At 36.3% G+C, this 24762-nt stretch overlaps 1 protein-coding gene across 1 annotated transcript; it reads right to left on the reverse strand.

Annotated features, from left to right (window-relative positions):
* Nucleotides 1–1175: 1175 nt before the first annotated feature.
* On the reverse strand, nucleotides 1176–23292 carry LOC123660853 (Golgi resident protein GCP60). The gene is made up of 10 exons (XM_045595882.1): nucleotides 23072–23292; nucleotides 22288–22501; nucleotides 21972–22040; nucleotides 21760–21864; nucleotides 19589–19870; nucleotides 14944–15029; nucleotides 14449–14637; nucleotides 11835–11942; nucleotides 11486–11604; nucleotides 1176–1362 (listed from the first exon to the last, which is right to left on the reverse strand). Exons 1-10 carry the CDS (start codon nucleotides 23214–23216, stop codon nucleotides 1246–1248), a joined length of 1434 nt encoding a protein of 477 aa, XP_045451838.1. The 5' UTR covers nucleotides 23217–23292; the 3' UTR covers nucleotides 1176–1245.
* Nucleotides 23293–24762: the final 1470 nt, after the last annotated feature.

Consider the following 24762-nt stretch of genomic DNA (forward strand, 5'->3'; position numbering starts at 1 on the left):
TTATCAAAATATAAAAATCACCCCGAGCGCTTCAGGACACAGAATGAAATAAAAATAAATAATACAAAATCAAAGGGCCGTCCGCGATCCGAATGTTTTCAACGCCAGTTAAAATATCGTTCGGCCTTGCAGAGAGGCGTGCAGAAGATAGCAAACAAACAAGATAGAAAGAGATGACTATATTTTGTTTGTTCCGTCGTCGCTACGAAAAAATGATGAATGTTTACGTTTGGTATCTCTTTTCGTTGAACAGACTTTAGACATGTCAAAATCACCAGTATACTGTATACATCTAGTTTTCAACCGACTTCCAAAAAAAGAGGAGGTTCTCAATTCGATTGTATTTTTTTTCCTTGATTTGACGATGTATATTGATGATTATATTTGATTGATTTTCCACGGGCTATTCTCCGCAACTCGACGTCTTAGTGCGCCTATTTTGCGTGGATTGATGATTATAATACATACCTACCATAAAACTTATATTTCGAACGCACAATAAAAGAAAATATTTAATTTCACTAGTAAATAAGAAACCATAATAAGAAATAGCAGTGCCCTAGTAAAGTAGAATATTGATAATTAAGTACATTTTAATAAGCATTTCATTATTTTATATTGGCACACATCCATTTCAAATATAGATGGCACTATTTTTATAAAAGTGGGTGCTGTTTGACTCCTTTTGAGTTCTAAGTAATGAATAATAATATATTTAGAGACCAAGGTGTTATTGATCAAGAGTTTATTAATATTTACCTAAACAATTAAAAACAATAGTTTATATTAATGTGAACATATCAACCCGTCTGGAATTAGTAGAATTTAACTTAAAAGCGTAAGTTATAACTTACCCTTTAGTTTAGGTACCACTACATAATAAATACTTGTTTAGGTATTAAATAATCATATTTTTACTAGCTAACACCAGGTCCATGAATTTTATTACAATAATCAAACAATACTAGCATAAGTAACTAATGCACCAATAATACTATTACTTCTTTCTCATAAATGTTACAGACTCCTACATCATTACTTTGTCATGTCTAAAAGGATTAGAAATTCATCAAATTCAATAATTTTAACAAACTAAAACTTTAATAAACTTTAATGAACGACACTTTATTTAGTTTAAGAAAATAATAAAATGAAATAAACAAATTTATATAAAATTCGTTAAAATTACTAATCCATTTATTTTATTTTCTAGTATATACTCGTATAATAGTACAATATATTGAATTACTTTGTGTAATAGACTTTATAGTATAGTGTTTTAGATCGCCATAGACTATAGCTGTTATCGAATTTCAATAAATATACGCCTTCACCGGGGTAATTATGAGAGCCTGCATATACCTGAAATTAAAAACAATAAATTATAATTTATATAACGACTAGCTGACTCGGCAAACGTTGTCTTGCCGCTAAAGGCTATTTAAAAATAGGGGTTAGTGGTAAAAGGTGAAAATTTAGGGCCGTATGTATTGTAAGGTTTATCCTTGTCTAGATGTTTAAACTTATGTAAATTATATTTTACTAAATTGATTTCCTGCTAAATAGTTCTTACCGGAAATAACTAATTGTTGATACTGTTTAATTATTCGAATGTTAATTGTAATATGTATATATAAGTTAAGTATAAGATTTTATTATTAGTATTTATTAAAATTGTTACTGCTTGTAAAGTCTAATCTTGTCTAGATGTTTTAACGTATATAAGTTATATTTTATTTTCTAATAAATAGTTCTTACCGGAAATAAACTACCTAATTGTTGATATTGTTTAATTATCTTAATATTAGTTATAATATGGATATATAATACTTCATTATTAGTATCTATTAAAATTGTTACTATTCTTATAATTTGGATCAATATTATGGATCAAATAATAATTAATAATTATTAGTGAGAGTAGGTTTTTGACTCCATGTTAAGAAACTATAAGTAGTGGGGACACTAATGGCGAAGAACGCTTGCGAAATTGTTAATTGAAAAGCAAAGTTACAAATTGTATTAAATAAGTAATTCAAAACTGTGTTTGTACTTAGTTCCACCTGACCTAATCCTATAGGTCAGAAGTGGGATAGCCAAGAAACTTAAAGCTTTCTTATCACGCTCACAGCTTGGAGAAAAAAACAAAAATGTAAGTACCGAAATGGCGTTCTTCTTTACTGTATCACATTCAAGTTAATATATAATTATTCGACCTACGAAAGAAACAACGAGTAGATTTGTTAAATTTATTTGAATATACAAGTAAATTTTTTTTTTCTTTTCATCGTTTCATAAAAAAATTAATAATTAAAAAAAAAAGTAAATTGAAAATAAGCTACGTAAGTACCTCGCGTTATTTTTATTGTTTCTTCATCGATTAAGTATCATACATATATTGTGATAATAAGTTTCCTTTTTATGTCTGGGTTGTCTGGAAGAAATGGCTAAGTAGCCATAAGCCCGCCCATTGTACTTTACTGTCCGTAATTATCTTATCTTCATGCTTTGTTTGTAATATATATTGTGGTGTACAATAAAGTATAAAAAGATAATAAATATATATATATATATTAAAAGCAAGCGAACCAAAATAAATTTAATGACTTTTTGTTTTTTTTTTTTTTTGTTTTAAAGAAGTGTTCTGTTCTGTCTAGTAGATACTAATACTTTAAAAATTTATTATAATAATAATAATAAAATCAAGTTTGAATAGTAAAATTTACACAACATTATTAGCATAAGAGGCATAAATATATTGCAATTACAAAAGGTTTGAAATATCATTTGCTTTGTGGTATTACTGACATTTGTGATTCTGACTAGTACCTACGTCAAAGAGAATTTGGTGGGCCCATCTGGTGATGTAGCTTCCTAGAAAATCAGTGTTCATGTAATATTTATCATTTAGACTCAAGTGATATTTATTGGCGTTGTTTTTTTATTAAAAATTCGTCAAAGTAAGCTTAGACCTTTAAGTTTCAGCTAAGATGGAAGACACTGGTGAAGATGCCCGAGGTAATGGGCCTAAAAGGAATGAAACCCGAGGTTTAGGGTTAAGGGATGATGGTGATGTGACCAATCGAGGTGGAGGATTGGCACATAATATACTGGATGAAGGTTCCCGAGGTAAGGGGCCTACAGGAAAGGTGACCCGAGGTAAAGGGTTGAGGAGGTTTTCTGGAGATGTGACCAGTCGAGGTGAAGGTCTGGCACATAATTTGGAAGGATATTTTATTTCAGATGTGGAAGGAAATGTACAGCGTCCTGATGTGTCGCATGTGCTTTCAATGGAGGAAAATGGTGATGAAACAAAACGGAACTGGAAGCGAAACGTTAGTTCTAAGCGATCAAGGCAATTAAGGAAAAGACGTCACTATTCTACTTCTTCTGATTCAACGGAGGGATCTCTATCACCAAAACGAAAACAATCATTTAAGCGAGATTCAAATATTAAGTTAATGGATAAGTTTATTGCTATTTTAGATAAAATTAAGGGCTCAGATAAACCTAAAATGACTTTTAACACAAATGTGATACCGGAGTTCGACCCTTTGCTTAAAGACCAAACTATTTTGACATGGATAACCAAAGTTGAAGAATGTGCAGAAATTTACAATTGGGAGGATAATGAAATTATTCATTACGCATTACCTAAATTATCTGGGGTGGCTAAAACGTGGTATCAGGGTCTAACTTCGATATTACATACATGGACAGAGTGGAAAAGAAAACTTATTGAATCATTTCCATGTAGAGAAGATTATGCTGAACTTTTAACTGAAATGCTAGGCAAAAAGGTTAAGTATGGTGAGTCTTTAGAGCATTATTACTATGCAAAGATTAATTTGTTAAACAGATGTAAGATTCAAGGTAGACAGGCAGTTGACTGCCTCTTATATGGAGTAGAGGATCGCGCTGTGAAGGTTGGTGCTCAGGCAGCTCGATTCAAGGAACCTGAACAGGTACTAGAGTATTTTAGAACAGTAAAGACTGGGCCAGGTAAAGATATGCATGACTCTGCGCGTCGTGATCAGGATCGGAGATTTAGTGGCTACTCGAATCGTGCAGCTTCGTCCAAACCAGGTATGAGTATACATAATCCTAAATTAAAATGTTTTAACTGTAATGAGTTAGGGCATCCTAGTTTTAGGTGTGATAAACCTCTCATAAAATGCACAACTTGCGATCGTATTGGTCACACAACCGCTAATTGTTTTAGCAACAGGCAGTTAATCAATCCTGAAAAAAACCAATTACCAGATACTAATCTGAAACAAAAACAAGTGTCCGAACTGTCTACCGAAGATGCTGGTATAAACAAGTATGTATTAAACATTAAAATAAACGGTTTTGATACCTTATCCCATATCGATCTTGGGAGCCAGTGTTCTATTGTTAGGGTAACTAATGCTAGATCGTTAAACCTCCAGATTGGCACGCGTCCGGACTTACCGGTTCTCAGGGGCATTGGTGGTAGCTTAATATACCCAATAGGAGTTGCTGTATGCACTGTAGAAGTTCAGGGTCTAAAGGAGATGATTGATTTATACGTCGTAGAGGATCATGTACTTACATATCCTGTTTTGTTAGGTCATTCTTTCACAGAAAAGCCTGACATCTTAATCATTAAAACTCCAGATGAGATAAAGTTCCAAAGGATGGCACCACGTAAGGTCGCATTGTTAGCTGCCAGAGATACTGAAGTTCCAAGTAACGGGTTAAGAGCTTTAAAAGTTTATACAGAGATGCAGACCAGTTGTTACGTATATGTGAGTGGCTCAATCAGAGGTTCTGAAGGTAAGGAATATTATTTGTTTCCTGGGCAGTATGAGATTAAAGAAGGTATCGGTGCTGTTCTGATTTATAACATTTCTACAGAACCTATGATCATTTCTGCAGGTACACTTTTAACGCGGTCCTTAGAAAGGGATTCTATTTCAGTAGGTAAAATTTTGAATTCTTTTAGTGTAACAGTTCATGACCGCCAAATGGATGACCTGGTGCATTATAATCCTGGCTTAAATGAAGGACAACGAAAAGAACTACTGAGTTTACTTGCCAGGTACAAAAATTGTTTTTCTAGTGGGTTACACGATTTGGGATATACGTCAGTCAACGAAATGAAAATTGAGCTTGACAACCAAGATCCAGTAGTCTACCGACCGTACCGGATGTCACACGCCGAAAGAACAATGGTAAGGGGCATGGTTCAAGAAATGTTAGATAATAACATAGTCAGGGAATCTTCGTCGTCCTATGCAAGTCCGATAGTCCTGGTTCAAAAAAAGACAGGTGATAAGCGACTGTGTGTAGACTACAGGGCCCTGAATAGGAAAACCAAGAAACATCACTATCCGTTACCCCGAGTTGAAGATCAACTAGACTTACTTGCGGGTAACACTTTGTTTACTTCCTTGGATTTAGCCTCCGGTTACTACCAAATCCCGGTAGCCGAAGAATCTCGTCCCAAGACTGCCTTTGTGACGCCTGATGGGCAATACGAATTCAATCGTATGCCTTTTGGTCTAGTTAACGCCCCCTCTGTTTTCCAACGAACAATTAACAAGGTTCTAATGGAAGCTAAAGTAAAATATGCAATTGTGTATATGGATGACATACTTATACCATCCAAAGATTTTGACGAGGGTATGAAACGAGTAGAGGAGGTGTTGCTGCAACTCAAAAAGGGAGGGCTAACTTTGAAATTGAGTAAGTGTCATTTTTTTCTAGAGTCCATAGATTTTCTTGGATTTGAAGTGAGCTCGAATGGTATAAAACCTGGAAGAAAGAAAATTGAAGCGGTTTCAAAGTACCCAAGACCTTCTAATCAGCATGAGGTACGTCAATTCCTTGGTCTCTCAGGATTTTTCAGACGGTTCATCAAGGGATATGCTGTGATCACTGCGCCTTTAACAGACCTACTTAAGAAAAATACAGTGTGGGTTTGGGGTGACGAACAAGAACAAGCGTTTACAAAAGTAAAGGAATTACTTGTTAGCAGACCAGTATTGGCTCTTTATGATCCACAAGCCGAAACAGAACTACATACGGACGCTTGCAAATATGGTTTGGCTGGCATTCTGTTGCAACGCAATGAAAATAAGGTATTACAACCTATATCCTATTTTAGCCGCAAAACTACCATTGATGAACGAAAAATGCACTCGTATGAACTCGAGACATTAGCGGTGATCGCTTCACTAAACCGCTATAGGGTTTATCTAATAGGAATATCATTTAAAATATTGACCGACTGCAATGCACTTAGGTCAACTCTCACTAAACGAGACCTTGTTCCACGCATTGCACGATGGTGGGTCCAACTCCAAGAGTACGACTGCGTCATAGAATATCGTCCTGGGGTTCAGATGAGGCACGCAGACGCACTCAGCCGGAGTCCTGTGAGTAATCCACTAAGTACTGAACACATATTAGACGTTTTACAAATACAAAATGTTGACCATGACTGGATATCTACTGTCCAGTCAGCCGATGACGAAATAAAAAGGATTAAAGAAATCCTATCCGATCAATCTGCTGTAGAAGCTATTGACATTCATAAAAACTATAAACTGAAGAATAACAAAGTATTTCGTATTGTTGGGGAGGAATTAAAATGGCTAGTTCCACGAGGTGTCCGCTGGCAGATCTTGAAAATGAACCACGACGATGTGGGTCATTGTGGGTTTGAGAGGACTTTACAACGTATCAAAGACAAATACTGGTTTAAAAAGATGCGTAGATTTGTAAAGAAATACGTCTCATCTTGTCTGGAGTGTGCTCATCACAAGATGCCTGGCGGTAAGCGAGAAGGTGAACTACACCCCATAGAAAAGGTTAGTACACCTTTTCACACTTTACATGCAGATCATTTAGGACCATTTGTAAAGAGCAAAAAGGGAAACTGCTATTTACTGATTATAGTAGATGGATTTACCAAATATGTTTGTATCAATCCTGTAAAGGATACTAAGTCAGTTACCTCTGTAAGAGTCATGAAACAATATATATCTTATTTTGGCGTACCGACTCGTCTTATCACCGACAGAGGTACAAGCTTCACAAGTAAAGTATTCCAAGATTTCGTGGAAACTTATAGCATTAAGCACATCAAAAATGCTGTAGCTACCCCTAGAGCCAACGGCCAGGTAGAAAGATTTAACAGGACGATTTTAGAGGCTTTGGCTACTTCCAACCATGGTAGAGATGACAAGTTATGGGACGAACGGGTCTCTGACATCCAAATTGGCATTAACACAACTAAACACAAGACTACTAATAAAAGTCCGTCAGAATTACTTTTTGGTTTTAATATAACAACTAGAGCAGAAGGTAAGTTGAAAGAACTTATATATGAAACTCTTGATAGGATTCCATTGGAAGACCTGGAGGAAGTAAGAAAAGATGCAGGAGAGAAAATAAAAGAGCAACAGGTAAAAGATTGTATTCGTTATAACAAACATAGGAAGGCTCCCGAGCAATACAGTGAGGGCGATTTGGTTCGTGTAGAAAGGCAGGTGCCACATGACGGTAAGTCACAAAAACTCTGTACAAAATATCAAGGCCCCTACCGCATAGTAAAAATGCTCCCAAACGACAGATTTGTAATCAAAGACACTCCTTTAACTCGTAAAAAAGGTAGAGAATATGAATCAATTGTTGCAATTGATAAAATTCAACCTTGGATGAATTTCAATAGAGATTTGGATTCTGATTTATCCCCAAACGATTGTACAAGCGGTGATGAGTAAAAATAAGTATGACTAAAAATAAATATAATCCAATAAGTAGATAGGGATAAGCTAAATAAGTATTATAAATATATTCAGCAACCTAAGGAAATGTTTAGTTATTATTGTTAATGAGTAGCATTATGACCTTATGATGTAATTGAAATAATTAATAAATTTAAGCTCGTCGAATAATTAACAAAATGTGAAGATTGATTTAATGTTGTAATTAAATAACAATATAACTATGTTAAAGCTTATTATATGGCATTCTGAAGTTAGAACTTCTTGATGATTATGAGACGATATATTTGTATTGTAGACATGATGTTTTTATATATATATTTTTTTCTTTTCTTGTTGTGATCATAAGCGAAGGGACTCGCTTAAAACAGGATGGCCGAGTTGTAAGGTTTATCCTTGTCTAGATGTTTAAACTTATGTAAATTATATTTTACTAAATTGATTTCCTGCTAAATAGTTCTTACCGGAAATAACTAATTGTTGATACTGTTTAATTATTCGAATGTTAATTGTAATATGTATATATAAGTTAAGTATAAGATTTTATTATTAGTATTTATTAAAATTGTTACTGCTTGTAAAGTCTAATCTTGTCTAGATGTTTTAACGTATATAAGTTATATTTTATTTTCTAATAAATAGTTCTTACCGGAAATAAACTACCTAATTGTTGATATTGTTTAATTATCTTAATATTAGTTATAATATGGATATATAATACTTCATTATTAGTATCTATTAAAATTGTTACTATTCTTATAATTTGGATCAATATTATGGATCAAATAATAATTAATAATTATTAGTGAGAGTAGGTTTTTGACTCCATGTTAAGAAACTATAAGTAGTGGGGACACTAATGGCGAAGAACGCTTGCGAAATTGTTAATTGAAAAGCAAAGTTACAAATTGTATTAAATAAGTAATTCAAAACTGTGTTTGTACTTAGTTCCACCTGACCTAATCCTATAGTATTTTTCAATGCCAAATCATAATAAACTAAAAAATAAATAATTTATCTAAACATTATAAAAAATTAGGGGTGGACTATCCCTAACATTTAGGGGAATGAAAAATAGATGTTGTTCGATTCTCAGACCTACCCAATATGCACACAAAATTCGAATCGTCAAATTACAAATTAAAATTTTTAAGTGATTAATATTTTTTAAAATGAAGCTACCATTGATTCGTGCATGCGTGTGTGTGTATAAATACAAATGTGATTGAGTGTGTGTGTCTATGATTTTTAAGTAAAGTTGGTGGTCATTGTATGTCGTATGAGTTGTGACCAATAGCAGGGGTAAGAAAACATAATATATTATAAACTTATTTTAGAAATAAGGTTTTCAACCTCAACAAAAGTGAGAGATTCCAACCATCTAGTTAATCTTTCTTTGCATTTATAACTTTGCATAGGGTATATAGGAAGGAGCGTTTTTATGTTCGCGGAATGAAGGGTAAGAGGTTGAAATAAAAAAACCAAATTATTTTTCCTTCTCAATATATTCACCTGCAAGACGGACACATTTTTCAGATCTTTCAATTAATCTATTAGGGGTATACCCTCATAAAAAAATGTTTTGTCTTTGTCCTCATAATACGCTGAAACTGCCTCCTTAACTTCATCATCGGTGGTAAATTTTTTACCCCGCAGCTATTTTTTCATTTTTGGAAAGAGGTAATAATCACTCGGGGCCAGGTCTGGGCTGGTTCAAAATATCGAAGCCCACTTTAAGCAGGGCAGCCAACGCAACGCGGCTCTTGTGGACGGGCGCATTTTCGTGCAAAAGCAGCACACCTTTCGTCAATTTTCACCGTCTTTTCTGTTTAATGGCTTCTTTTAATCGCTCTTATATTGAAGCGTAGTATTCTCCGGTTATAGAAACACCTTTATCTTTATAATCGATCAATAATATTCCTTCAGAGTCCCAAAAGACCGTTGCCATGAGTTTCCCAGCTGACTGTGACACCTTAAACTTCTTGGGGGGTGCTGTGCCCTTTTTATGCCATGCATAGAGTCTTGTTTCGACTCAGGTTCATAATGATGAACCCAAGTTTCGTCTGCAGTAACAATTCGACTCAATACACCATCCTTGTCTTCATTGCAGAGGTCCAAAAATACACGTGAACACGTAGAGACGCGTTGTTGTTTCTGCGGCGGCGTGAGCGTTCTCGGTACCCATCTTGCGCTGACCTTAGTCATGCCAAGATGATCGTGCAGGATTTTAAAAATTTCTGCGAGTTGTTTCTTCTTTAGTCGAGCATCGTTGAGTACAAGTTTTTCGACTTTTTGGATAAGTTCTCGCGTAGTCACCTCGATGCTCCTGCCCGGCCTCGGGTCGTCTTCAAGGGATTCCCTTCCTTTTTTAAACAAACTGTGCCACTTGTACACCATGGTTTTTCCTGGACAAGAGTCACCGTAAACCGATGAAATCTCATCCATTATGGTCGCAACTGATTTTCCTTCCTTGGTAAGGAACTTTATAACGGCACGATATTCGATTTTTTCCATATTTCACTTTTCACTCCTGATTATGTTGCTTGGTTGGCGATAGCTCAAAGACTAATAGTCTAAAAACTTTTTTTTTTTCGAATTGCTGTTACTGGCCTTTACAGCGTCGCCGGTGAGAGGGGCCGGGTACTGAAGACACCGGCCGCGAAGGAAGATGTGGGCCCTTTTCGGAGGGCACGGGGGTGACGTTCGTCCTAAGGGTGTCTCCTAGCGAGATCGCACCTCGGCTTAGAACGTCGTCGTCGAGATGGAGGAGGCGCTATGCGGAGCGCTGCGGCGAGTTGTGGACGGTCGATGCGCCTAAGCGTATCCGAGCCGTCCTAACGCGGGGGACCTCGTCTTCGCCGGCGAAGGCGGTGCGTGTGTGTCTTGTGAGTGGGTGTGTTACCTACGAGAGGGGCATTGGCTGCGAGTCTAATAACAATGAAATCACGTATTTATACTAATTATGAGTCACTAAACACGTTACGATCCTAATGTGCCTAATCACCCCACTCCAACCCTCTCATTCCGCGAACTTAAAAACGCACCCTCGTATATGTTAAGTATTTTGTTGACTCTGTTATACACGTAAGTGGACTGGACAATATATTGTTTTCTAGCAAAGGCTGTACGAATTTTGCATGAAGGAACTATTATATCCTTTCTTCTTCGACTGGTTGGTTTGACAGAAGTTAGAGATTTGTGGCACGTGCAAAACGAGATTAAGAACGTAGAGTTTCTGAAACTCACTGAAACACTGAAAGAAGACCACTAATTCTATAAAGGGATTCAGTTGGAAATCTTAAAGGTTAAGAGTATATAACTTTAATAAGAGATCTCTGCGCTCTCTCCAGGTCAAGAAAATAAGTTTTGTTGGCGCCTCCCTAAATCGGGATGCAGTAGGTGAGTATTGATTGTGCCAGGGCTATGTCAATTTTATTCTTAAGTTTATTGGACATAACCTGTTGCAAGGACTTGAAAACCCATGTGAGTTTCCTGGTTCGATTAATTAGCAAATTCAAGTGGGAGTACCAGCGAAGCCGTTGGTCTAGTATGATACCTAAGTATTTCATTTCCTTAACTGTCTCAATGGGTCCTGATGCAAATACAGGGGTTTATGTGTGTGTATATATGTTATAATTTTTAATTTTAATATTTTTCTTAAATAACCGTGCAAAGCCGGGGCGGGCTGCTAGTTATTTAAAAAGACAGATAAATAGTATTTAAATTACCTCCATGTGACAGTCTCGCCTATATATTGGCACTACGAGGTTGACCCTCGGCCGTTGATTTTGAAGAACACGCCTCTCACCACCAACTTCTGGATCTGTGTTGCCATACATTGTGTATTCTATGTAAGCAATAAATAAAATTTGATTGGTTCAGACTATAAAATAACATAATAAAATTACATAAAAATGTTTTGTCCTAAAAATATACGAAAGTGATATCTCAAAATACACAATAAGATAAATAAATAAATACTTAAACAGAGATTCAACATTGCATATTCTTACTCAAACCCTATTTAAATTTTATAAGAAAAAAATAATAATAATTAAAAGTAGAGATTAAAATTACCTTCATCGTAAGTGTCATCATCCGCGTCTTCCTCTTCCTCACTCTCAGCTACATGTATAGTTATATCAGTTGTTATTGATTTGCTCCATTCGAAGAATATTCCAAATCCTAACAAATAAAAAAGTTAACAAACTAAACGTTTATTGTAACTAGTCTGTCTATAACTTTAAGTTAAAATAGTGGTAATTTGTAAATAATAAGTCACTATAGTTTAGTTTCTAATTTTATCATTATTAATAGCAAAATTAGGTATCAACTTAAAAACTCAGATTTGCATATGGGATTTTAAATAACTTTCGATTTAATGTACTCTTTAAGGGCATAGTAGGAATACATACAAGACAAGAACAGATAAATTGAAAAGAATAAATAAAAATATCAAAAAAGTCATTGTACAAAAGGAAGCACACACTTAGAGCATTAACAGACACAAACCGACGGTTTTTAAACGGTTTTATTTAGCTCACCCCGTTTGTTTTATTTTTTATTTATTATTTATTCTTGGGTCAAATTTAGTAATTAAAATTTCACCCTCTTCCTGTCAACCGATTAATCTGAAATTTTGTATACACTTTGGATTTTGGTGACAATACAATTATGTTTATTCATTATCATTATAAGTTCAAGATGGCCGCCGCTACAAAATGGCGGATAATTTATGTTTTATTAATCCCATCAATATGGGTATCAAATGAAAGGGCTCAACAAGCAGAATACAATATACTATAAAAAATTGAAATCCAAGATGGCGGCCGCTACAAAATGGCGGATAACGTAGGTTTTATCAATCCCATCACTATGGGTATCAAATGAAAGGGCTCAACAAGCAGAATACAATATACTATAAAAAATTGAAATACAAGATGGCGGCCGCTACAAAATGGCGGATAACGTAGGTTTTATCGATCCCATCAATATGGGTATCAAATGAAAGTGCTCAACCAGTATAATCAATGTACTATATAAAATTAAAATCCAAGATGGCGGCCTCTACAAAATGGCGGATAACTTAGGTTTTATCAATCCCATCAACATGGGTATCAAATGAAAGGTCTCAACAAGTAGAATACAATTTACTATGCAAAATTGAAATCTAAGCTGGCCGCCGCTACCAAATGTCTGATAACAATTTTTTATCAATCCCACCAATATGGGTATCAAATAAAAGGGCTTGACAAGAAGAATACAGTGCACTATACAACCTCAATATTTAAGATGGGCCTTGCAATAATGAAGCACTAAATGAATTAAACAGAATGCGAAATAAAAACTAAAAACTAGAAAATAAAAATAGGTAAAAAAACTTTTTAAGTTAAACGGTTTTATGTTAAACATACATTGCAATGTTTAAGATAAATGTACTAAAAACCAAAAAATAATAAAATAGATACAGTCGTGGGTATTATAAACATATGCATAGACTAGACTAAAATAAAACCGTGGGGCACGTCAATTGTCTACAAATTATCGACTTAATGTGCGATAGAAGAATCGTTTAATTCGTCGTTAAAATAGGCAGTTGGCCCGCAGACGGTGAGGAAATTACTTACTATTTTCTTGCTCATGGAAATTCCAATAGTTATACACTCCATGTAAATAAAAGAGATGTTTCAACTAGTTTATCGTTGGACATTCACACTGCTGGCTGGCGAGGAATCGTTTCACTGCTCGTAGTTTGTCTTTAATCGACAAAACATATGATAAAAGTACTACTCGCTCACCACTATGAAACCCTAAAACTCGCTTATAATCGAGCTTGCTAGCTTGTTTCCACATTCTAGCCCTACTTATCACACGTCCATCGTTGTCGGTTGAACAACTGCCTAATTATAGTGTAACATTACAAAACAAACATTTTAATCAACGATTGTAGACAATTGACGTGCCCCACGGTTTTATTTTAGTCTAGTCTATGCATATGTTTATAATACCCACGACTGTATCTATTTTATTATTTTTTGGTTTTTAGTACATTTATCTTAAACATTGCAATGTATGTTTAACATAAAACCGTTTAACTTAAAAAGTTTTTTTACCTATTTTTAATGTACCTTTCCCCACTAATACAGCAGAGCTGTCTCATGGTATTATATTATAGTCTTTATTGAAGTAGGACACAGCAATATATATCTCGGTAAATATTTATAGAAAATATCAGCTTATGCCAATTTTTGTAGTATATGTCAGAGACAGTCATCGTTACAGAATGTAAAAGTTTGGCGCGACGTCCTGAGGCTGGTAGCAGTCGCAAGATTAAGAAGAAATTTGTGAATATCATTAAAATGAAGATTATGGCATTTACGACGTAGTTTCATTGTTCACTTAACGCAATAATCGCCCACATGATATTTATGGTCTTAAACATACATTATGAGTTTTTAATACACAGAAAAAAAAATACTTTATGATACATAAAATAGAATCAAATATAACTTTATTCAAATAAGCTCCAAAAGTACCTTCGAATCATCATATTATAAATTAAAATTTTAACTATGATTAAAAGTGAAGCTACCACTAATCATAAATGTAAATTCTGCAGGAAAAAAGGTACAGGAAGAAGTTCCGCAGTTACCCTTAAAAAAAAGTACATTTATGCAAAAAAAATAGTCACCAATATCATAGTTGTCAGTAGCAAACTCCCAGTAGAGACAGTGAGCCAGTGGGTGTGTAGGCACGCGTATAGTGACGGCTTCCCCGTGGCCTACAGTCAGCACACCTCCACCCGCACGAGCGGACTCCTTAAACTGAGTGATATCCTCCCGAGTCCACATCCGAGCCTCATCAACCCCTGGCAGCCCGTCTGCAATCATATCATTATTATATTAACGTTTGTGACCTGATGGCTGCTCGATTGATTATTCATATCAATATCAACAAAAGATCTCATACAATGGAAAATACTTATGATTTTGCTGGTATGAATTAATATTAGTTAAGAAACAAGTTATAATATAATTTTTTTTTAGTAAAAGCTGTTATCCATATTTGAAGAAGAAACTCAAACACTGGCTCATTTAATCTTGAAATTTCACATTTTCACTTGAGCAGTTTGAAAAGTATACATATTAAACAGAGGTATATAAAAATTTATTTAATTTCTACTAACCGTCTTCTGTATCTTCATCTTCTTCTGGTTCCTGTTGTGTCTCTTCAATATATTCAATATCATTTTTCTCCGATGTCTGTAATGATCTAAAAATCAAAAAAAAATCATCTGTATACTTATGTAAATAATCAGTACTGGAACAATTTATATGTTTAAATTATTACATATCGTCGGTAATACTGCAATACCGCGTAACCAACAGTCACGAGAAGAATGTAAATACAATGACGAATTTTACACGAATTGAAGACCTGTTTAAAAGCTAAAGGTGGCCATTTCGAATAGAATATATTTTTTATTTTTTGCTGAGACGTTAATAAATAAGTAGGTATAAATTTTACTAATATTATATTGGTTCATTTAAAAAAAATGCATTTTCATTTGTAACAGAACTTATGGCTGGACTAGGTATATATACGAATACCGCCGGGGCGAGGTGGCGAATGCTAGCGCGACCCCATCTCGCCCTACCCAGGCGGACGACTGCTCACACGTGGTGATTTTTTAGTCAATAGGAGTCTGACATAACCCTCTGGCGTCCCCGCGCTGGAGGGTATCCATGAAGGAAACTATATATACGAATAAATAAAATTGGAGTGTCTGTTTGTAATATTAAAATAACCACTTTTTAGGAAATGCTGTTTGCTGTGTGGCTACGGCACTAAAGAATTTAGCCACCCCCTCTCTTCCCGTGGGTGTCGTAAGAGGCGACTAAGGGATAACACAGTTCCGCTACCATCTTGGAACTTGAAAAGCCGACCGATGGCGGGATAACCATCCAACTGCTGGCTTCTCAAATGCACAGACCGAGGACGGGCAGCAGCATCTTCGGTGCGACAAAGTCAGCCCTGCGGTCACCAACCCGCCTGCCCAGCGTGGTGACTATGGGCAAAAACCCCCATGAGTTCGAACTTAAAAATAAGGCCCTCAGTTCCCGGCAGCCCCACCATTCCCGGCTACGGCAGCGGCCGTGGTAACGGTGGGGTAGAGGGTGTCAAGAATCACCGGGGTACGGGAGGCTGCCATAGAAAAATATTCCTGGCAACGTATAATGGACGCACGCTACGGTTGGACCATCACCTCACCGAACTTGAGGTAGAACTTAGTCACATTAAGTGGAGCATACTGGGGTTGTCTGAAGTCCGAAGAGAGGGAGAGGACACGATGATCCTGGACTCCGGGCATTTGTTCTACTTCCGTGAAGGTGATGGGCTTTCCCAAGGTGGCGTGGGTTTTCTGTTCCACAAGACTCTCACTAACAACGTTGTGGAAGTCAGTAGTGTGTCGACCCGGGTAGCGTACCTTGTACTTAAGCTCACCGACAGGTACTCCCTGAAAGTGATACAGGTATATGCGCCGACCTCGGCACACTCTGACGATGAAGTCGAAGCCTTGTATGAAGATATTACAAGGGCCATACATGGCACTACTTCGACCTTCTACAGCGTTGTTATGGGAGACTTCAACGCTAAAGTGGGAGTACAAGGCCGCGACGGATCGAGCATCGGACCACACGGATTAGGGGCACAGGAATCACAGGGGGCAGACGCTTGTCAACTTCCTCGAATCGGAGGGGCTCTTCTTGATGAACTCATTTTTTGAGAAGAAGCCCCAAAGGAGGTGGACATGGCAAAACCCCGATACTGTGATGAGGAACGAGATAGATTTCATCATAGCGGATAAAAGGTATATATTCAGAGATGTCTCAGTGGTTAACAGGTTTAACACCGACAGCGACCACCGGCTAGTACGGGGCACTCTGAATATATGTCTCCGAAAGGAGCGGACCCGCTTGATGAAATCTACTCTCCGACCTACGCTGCCCCAAATACTATGTGGCTCCGAGCAGTTTCAGTTGGAACTCCAAAACCGATTCGATTCGCTGGAAACTACTAGCGACGTGGACGAGATAACCGACAACGTGGTGAAGACGGTGTGTACACTGGGTCGCAGGCACTTTCCACCAACAAAACCAATGAAGCAGAACAAACTTTCTCCCGAAGCCTTGGATCTGATGCGGCAGAGGCGCGAGTTGCCGGCTGCTTCGCCAGAACAGAGGGCTCTTTCCAAAAGGATACGGAAGCTTGTACGCCGAGACCTCCGCTGCTCAAATACGAGAGAGATTGCTACTCTGATTGAGCAGAATAGGGGGTCCAAAGTTTTCCAAAGACCATTGGGGAGAAGCCTTCTTGCGAAGCTAAAAACAGCGGATGGCAGAACCGTCTGCTCTTGCCCTCAGATCCGAGGAGAGGTTGAGAAATTTTATGGACAGCTTACTCATTGAGCGCACGCAAGCCTGCGACTTGGGACACCGAAGATCCACGGGCACCATTGTTGCGCCATTATTCGGAGTGTATCCCGGACTTCGAAGAGGATGGATTGGTGCAGCGCTCGGGCAGCTTAAGAACGGCAGGGCCCCGGGGGATGACGGAGTTACCACTGAACTCCTTAAAGCCGCAGGGCGACCAGTCCTGAAAGCCTTGGCAAGACTATTTAACGCCGTCATCCACCGAGGTACCACGCCGGAGGCGTGGTCCAGGAGTGTGGTGGTGCTGTTCTTTAAGAGAGGCGATAAGTCTCTGTTAAAGAATTACAGACCGATCTCACTTCTGAGCCACGTCTATAAGCTGTTTTCGAGGGTTGTTACGAATCGTCTCGCTAGAAGATTCGACGAATTCCAACCACCGGAGCAGGCTGGGTTTCGAAATGGCTACAGCACCGTGGACCACATCCATACTGTTCGGCAGATTATTCAAAAGACGGAAGAATATAATCAACCGCTGTGTATGGCATTTGTGGACTACGAGAAAGCCTTCGACTCTGTCGAGACCTGGGCTGTCCTGGACTCTCTGCAGAGATGTCATATCGACTGGCGATATATCGATGTACTGAAATCTATGTACGACGCGGCGACGATGACCGATCATGTCAATGACCAAAGAACAAGACCTATTTCCCTCCAGCGCGGGGTAAGACAGGGGGATGTAATATCACCGAAACTGTTTACCACTGCGCTAGAGGATGTTTTTAAGACCTTAGATTGGGGGGAACGAGGCATCAACGTCAACGGTGAATTCATCTCTCACCTTCGTTTCACCGACGATATTGTCATCTTTGCGGAGACGCTGGATGAGTTAGGCCAAATGCTGGCCGGCCTAAACGAATCCTCCCGACGTGTCGGTCTCTATATGAACTTGGATAAGACGAAAGTCATGTTTAACAACCAAGTCATACCGATACCGACCAACTTCTCGAAGTTGTTCAGGATTATATTTACCTACTGTGCTGTGTGGCTACGGCACTAAAGAATTTAGCCACCCCCTCTCTTCCCGTGGGTGTCGTAAGAGGCGACTAAGGGATAACAAGGTTCCACAACCACCTTGGAACTTAAGAAGCCGACCGATGGCGGGATAACCATCCAACTGCTGGCTTTGAAATACACAGGCCGAAGACGGGCAGCACCGTCTTCGGTGCGACAAAGCCAGTACTGCGGTCACCAACCCGCTAGCCCAGCGTGGTGACTATGGGCAAAACACATGAGTTCACGTTATTTTCGGCGTAAACTTGTGGAGGCCTATGTCCAGCAGTGGACTGTATAGGCTGTAATGATGAATGATATTTACCTAGGCCATACTATCCAACGGGGCCGCAACAACTTCGAGAGGGAGGCCGATAGGAGGATTCGGTTGGGCTGGGCGGCGTTTGGCAGGCTTCGTCGAGTTTTCACTTCGAAGATTCCGCAATGCTTGAAAACAAAAGTCTTCGAACAATGCGTCCCGCCTGTGTTAACATACGCAGCCGAGACGTGGACACTGATGAAGGGACTGGTCCACAAGTTTAGGGTCGCTCAACGTGCAATGGAACGGGCTATGCTTGAGGTTTCTCTTAAAGATAGGATTAGAAATGAGACTATCCGCGAGAGAACGAAAGTAACCGACGTAGCCTACAGAATTAGCAAGTTGAAGTGGCAGTGGGCTGGTCATTTGTGTCGCAGGACCGATGGCCGTTGGAGTAGACGGGTCCTAGAGTGGAGACCGCGTCTTGGCAAACGCAGTGTGGGACGTCCTCCGGCCCGTTGGACCGACGATATACGTAAGATTGCCGGTGTCGGCTGGATGAGGATTGCGGAAGACCGGGATGTCTGGCGCGAACTTGGGGAGGCCTATGTCCAGCAGTGGACTGCGATAGGCTGAAGTGATGATGATGATGATGATGAGTGATAGGAAATGCGTATGAATCATATATATGGCACATATACCAAAATAACATTTTTTTCAATTTTTGTCTGTTTGTTCCGGCTAATCTCTGAAACGGCTGGACCGATTTTGACGAGACTTTCACTGACAAGATACCTGATATAGTAAGGAATAACTTAGGCTACTTTTATTTTAGAGATTTATTTATTTTATAACTTTATGAACTAAACAATAACTTTTTTGTTAAATTACACGCAGACGTAGTCGCGTGCACAGCTAGTATATATACATGTACGTTACCTTAATTGCTATGTGTTTTGCTTTTGTAGTATGAATCTTTTAATTAACTTAGTACTTAATAATTCAGCCATACTAATCAGCATACTTTGATTCTATAATTAAAGTTTAGGGATGGCTTATTATTTATACCACAAACAGTTAAAACTTACTTGTTATCAGTAAAACCTTCATCACTATCATTCACATTTTGTTCTTTTGTGCTATTCTCTTTTTCATTTTTATCATCAGTATCAGAATCTTCCTTGTAATTAAGATTTGAATTAGCAAGTCTTTGATCCATGGCTAATTGCTGTATATACTGTTGATAATGTTGATCCTGCAATTGTCTGATAAGGATCGCTTGCTGATCATAGTTGCCTGGAAACTGTGTTTGTGCATATTGAAGGAACTGCTCGTAGGTTTGTGCATTTAATGCATCTTTTATTCTTTGCCTGCAATTAATTAAATCGTATTTATTAATATTGGGTTGTCTGGAAGAAATTGCTAAATAGCCATAAGTCCGCCCATTGTACTTCACAGTCTGTAAATATTTTTTAAATGTGTTTATTGTTTAAAATGTAGTTGTGGTGTACAATAAAGTATAAATAAATAAATATTAAAATTTTAATTAAATGTGTTTGACGGTTTATAGATTTCATTCCCACTCAGATGGATAGTTGTATTTGTACAAACATTTATTTCCCATTTATATGTCTGTTCTTGTGGGTCTCTCTACCTTGCCTCAGAGCATGTTAAGCTATAGGTACCAGTTGTTATCATAAATACCTGATAGAGATAGATTAGGTAATATATCCGTCAACCTGCAGTGGAGCAGCGTTGTGGATTAAGAGCCATTTCACAATTTTACGCTCTGCAAGTTTAGGTAAATTTGGTCGCATCGCGCGAGTCGTACGAGCCGCGCGATCTTTGTGCTAGTAAATATAGTGTGACAACCAAAAGACCATCTTGATCATTTTCTGATGTATAATAAAAATTATAACTATGGTATAAAATGTTTTTTACATAATTTATTTGTTAAAAATTTCAAGTATGTTATATAACAACAGTCAATAAATTTAAAATAAAAATAAAAAATCAATTTTATGAAACAAATTTTTTTAAATTGATTTAGTTTTTTCAGTTTACGAATGAATCTAATATTTACGATATGAATAAAATAGCATTTTATGACATCGACACCGACAAACATATTAATTAACAAATAACAAGACAAACAGATTGAAATGCCTATTTGTATTGATAATGTGAAAAAAGAAAATTAAATTATACATTTGTTTATAGAAATTATCATTATATTATTTTACAGTCATTTTCGTAATATGTTTATTTTATTTATATTTTATTACGAAAGTATCAAATGCGGTTTATCCGCTATAACAACAGGCGCTTGGCGCGTGTGAGCGAAAGAGACCGCTGCGCAGAATTTGGCGTGGACCTTACCTCTAAGAGCGCTAGCGCTCGACTGATTTACTGGGCTTGATGCGTGGTAATATATACTATCTTTTTATTATTTAATATAAAATGTATTAAAAATGATTACATCTTTTAATTATTTTTTTTTGTATTCCTTAATGATGTAAGTTTACTTTGATGAAGATAGTTCGTTAAAATTTCTTAGTTTTCTAAGAAAAATATCGCTTTTAAAATTGTACTTATTTGGAAAATATTCGTAACTTTAATTTTTTTTTATCGTTTAATAGAGATACAAATGGAATAAAAATCTGCGATAGTGGGCAACAAAATTATATTCCACATATTATGATATTTTTTTTAAATGGTTTCAACGTAGAGGTTATTGAAAAGTAGGACTTCAAAGTATACATTGCGACCGTTTAACCAGGGAGGAGGCTGATGAAAAGGTTAATAATTTTATACACATAATATAAATCAAAATTCTGATCTGACTATGGACTACAACAAAGGTTGCTCTATTATATTTCAAGAATATAAATTACATTATTGCATCCAACACTGAGATTAACAACGTCAAAATATTACAATTTCGCGGATTGTTACCGATTTTTGTGAAATGGCTCTTAAGCTCCAATCCTTCTCCTTCTCCTACATGGAGGAAGAGGTGTAATAACCAGCAGTGGGATGTTACAGCTTGAATCATGATCTAATAATAAAATTCAAGATGTGCTTTTTATAAATGATGCAACAAATAACCATAGGGTAATAACAATAAAGATTTGAAGTCTTTTAGTATTTCCAAAATGTTTTACTTGGAATAATTTTTTAATATGTATAATTTAATATCCTTATCTATAGTGATACCCATAATACATGGTGAAAATATATACATATAAGCAAAACATACACTTGTTGCTCTTCCGTTAACTTTAAACTCTCCTGCTTTTGCTTTTCTATCATTATCCTATTTTGCAATTCTTTGTGTGCTTTTTCTTCTTCTGCTTTTTTTAGTCTATAAAATCACGAAATAGTTTAGTTATATTTTAAATTCTGCACATGTAGTATATTAACTGATTATTACTATAAATTATTATAAATAAATTAATTATAGTAACTTACTCTTGCTGTTTTTTATCTTCTAAGTCCTTTTGAATAGCTTCTAAAAATGGTTTGAACATAGGACACAATCTGAAAACAATAATTACTATTATTTTTAATTATCTTTTATTGTTTAACACGTGTATCTTTTTTTTAAGATAATATATTTCTATTAATTTTAAGCTTAGTGTGTACAAAATGGATAATTTTACTCAAGTAAAACAAAAAAATCAAATATTAAAAATTACTTTCTTCAGAATGCCTCAAAGCACATCAATTTTCATTTTGCAAATTAAAATTATACTAGTTTTAGTAAAACTGTAGTAATCATTATTACCTATCTAATGTGTGTATAAATCCAGCCATAGCTTGGATCTGAGACATTTGACCGAGGGCCTGCCATGCTGATCTCCTATCTCTTCCAATAACATCAAGAACTCCGAGTGGTGGAGCTGAGTTTATGTCTAAAGGTCCATGAGCAGCTTGTTGAGTGTAAGCAACAAGCTTTAGCCTATCCTCGTAACTTAGGTGAATGGCTTTTCCTTCCTTGTCTAAAAATATTTACAAGAAAATATTTTTATCTTAAAACATTACCAACCTTTTCATTATCAATTGAAATCAACTTAACAGTCATCATGTTACAAGTTGTATTAATTTTTTTCATTATTAATGAAATAAAATACACCTTTTTTGTATTATAAAAAATGTTTTTTATGTAAATAATAAAATCAGGTTTATTTTGTTTAAGACTCAGTTTTTATTGTTTATATTGCTTTTAATTAAAACTCTACGACCAATACTGCAATAAAATTATGATCTATTGTAGTTGATACAGTACTACTACGTTACCATACCACTTATAGTCAGGGTCATTTTAATTTAAAACTAAGAAACATTGTGTACATCGTCTAAGTAACATAGTATCGATTATAATAATTATTTTAAGTGGTCGAGTATTATCAATCAAAAGTATATACTCACGACGAGAACACTTAAAAATCCAATAAAAGCTATAAAAATATCATAACAACCTAAAAGCATATTTTAAATGAGTATGATTTTTTGTGTATGTATATCAATCATAGATGATGTAATATAAGTAATGATGGTATGAATTTTACCTTTATAAAAAGATAATCCATGTTTATAAACTTCTCTCAATGGCAGTCCCCATTTTCGTTCTTCGCTTTCTAGAATACCCTGATCGGTTTCTAGTGGAACTTTAACTGGGTTCACTTTTTGATTGCCCTCACTTTTGTTTGCCATTCTATTAATTTAAATTACATGCAAAATTCGATTTTTCTTGTTCTATCTTGATTTATGGCTTACATTGGCACAATTCGTTGTTGTTGTTTTAAAGTTTATCCCCAATAGGGAAAGGCAAAGGACTATAATCCATACAGCCTAGTCTGAATTTGTAAGTTTCGTTCTGATATATCAAAAGGCCGGAGCCAAGTCTGAAGTAACTTTATTGTTCTTCTGATTCGATGACTGGTAGAGTAAGGCCGAAACCAAGTCTGAAATTTCATATTTTCGTCTACTCTTCTTTGTCTATAAGTGATAGGCGAGGTCGAAACCAAGTCTGTAATAGGCCGAAGCCTGAAATATCAAAATAAAATTTCACATCCGATGAGTGAAGGTCCTGATCCTGTTTCAAATATCATTGATAGTATTGCAAATAAATTCAAATATACTAGTATAGTTATCCAAATTAGTCAATAAATCTTGTGTATTGCGCGGGACATTTTTTGGTCCAGAAGTTGATAACAAGTTGGCTATAAATAAGAGGCGTTCCAGATTAAAAGCGGAGCATTCAAAAAATATGTGATCTAAAGACTGTGTAGAGTTGTTGGTGCAATGTGGGCAAACGGGCGATGAGATGATACGCATACGATTCAAATGTGCATTAAATCTGCAATGTCCAAATCTCAAGCGGCATAGTATTGTATAATATTTTCTGCTTCTATGTTGATGCGATTTAGTAAACCAAGGACTTTTTCCAATATCTTGATTTATCTGAGCATACCAAGATCCTTTTCTTAACAAGGTTTGTCGCCAAAGATCACGCCAATCAGATAGGATTTTTGATTTAATAGCAACTAATAGATCAGTGTATGGTACGGCAACATTCTCATCAACAGGGCTGCCGCTGTCACTGTCAACAATTGAACGTGCCAGAAAGTCCACATGTTCATTTCCCCTTACTCCTATATGTGAAGGTGTCCACAATAATTTGATGTTGTAGTTTCTTCTGGATAGTTGATAAAGGAGATGTCTTATTTCTAAAATGATGAAGTTTGTATTAGCACTGAATTGATAATTATCTAAAGCCTTTAGAACGCTCATACTGTCAGTAATGATCAGCCAATATTGATTAGTTTGTTTTTTAATGAATTCTAGGGCAGCAGTAATTGCTAGAGCTTCAGCTGTAAATATTGATATCTCCTTTTTCAATCTGACGCCTTGGCCAAACTTCAGATGAGGTACATAATAGGCCATGGAAACATTTATATCATTTTTTGATCCATCTGTGTAAAGTTGTTTGAACTTATCAGAGTATTGTGCTATGAGGTTGTAAACTTCCTGGCGCTCTTTTAGCTTATGGTCAATAATAATATCGATTTGATTAATAAGACAGTCAAACTCCTTTTCGTAACACATCCAATTGCTAGAACTGTGTATTTTGTGTTGGTTATTTAGATTTAACATGAATGAATATTCGAAGAGAATAAATGGGTTATTAGAAGTTAATGGAGCATTTACAGGATATTTACTATGTAAGTAATTAAGCTTTTTAATTAGAGGATGATTA

Source organism: Melitaea cinxia, chromosome 16 (assembly GCF_905220565.1).
Source record: "Melitaea cinxia chromosome 16, ilMelCinx1.1, whole genome shotgun sequence".
In the NCBI taxonomy this organism is placed as follows: Eukaryota; Metazoa; Arthropoda; class Insecta; order Lepidoptera; family Nymphalidae; genus Melitaea; species Melitaea cinxia.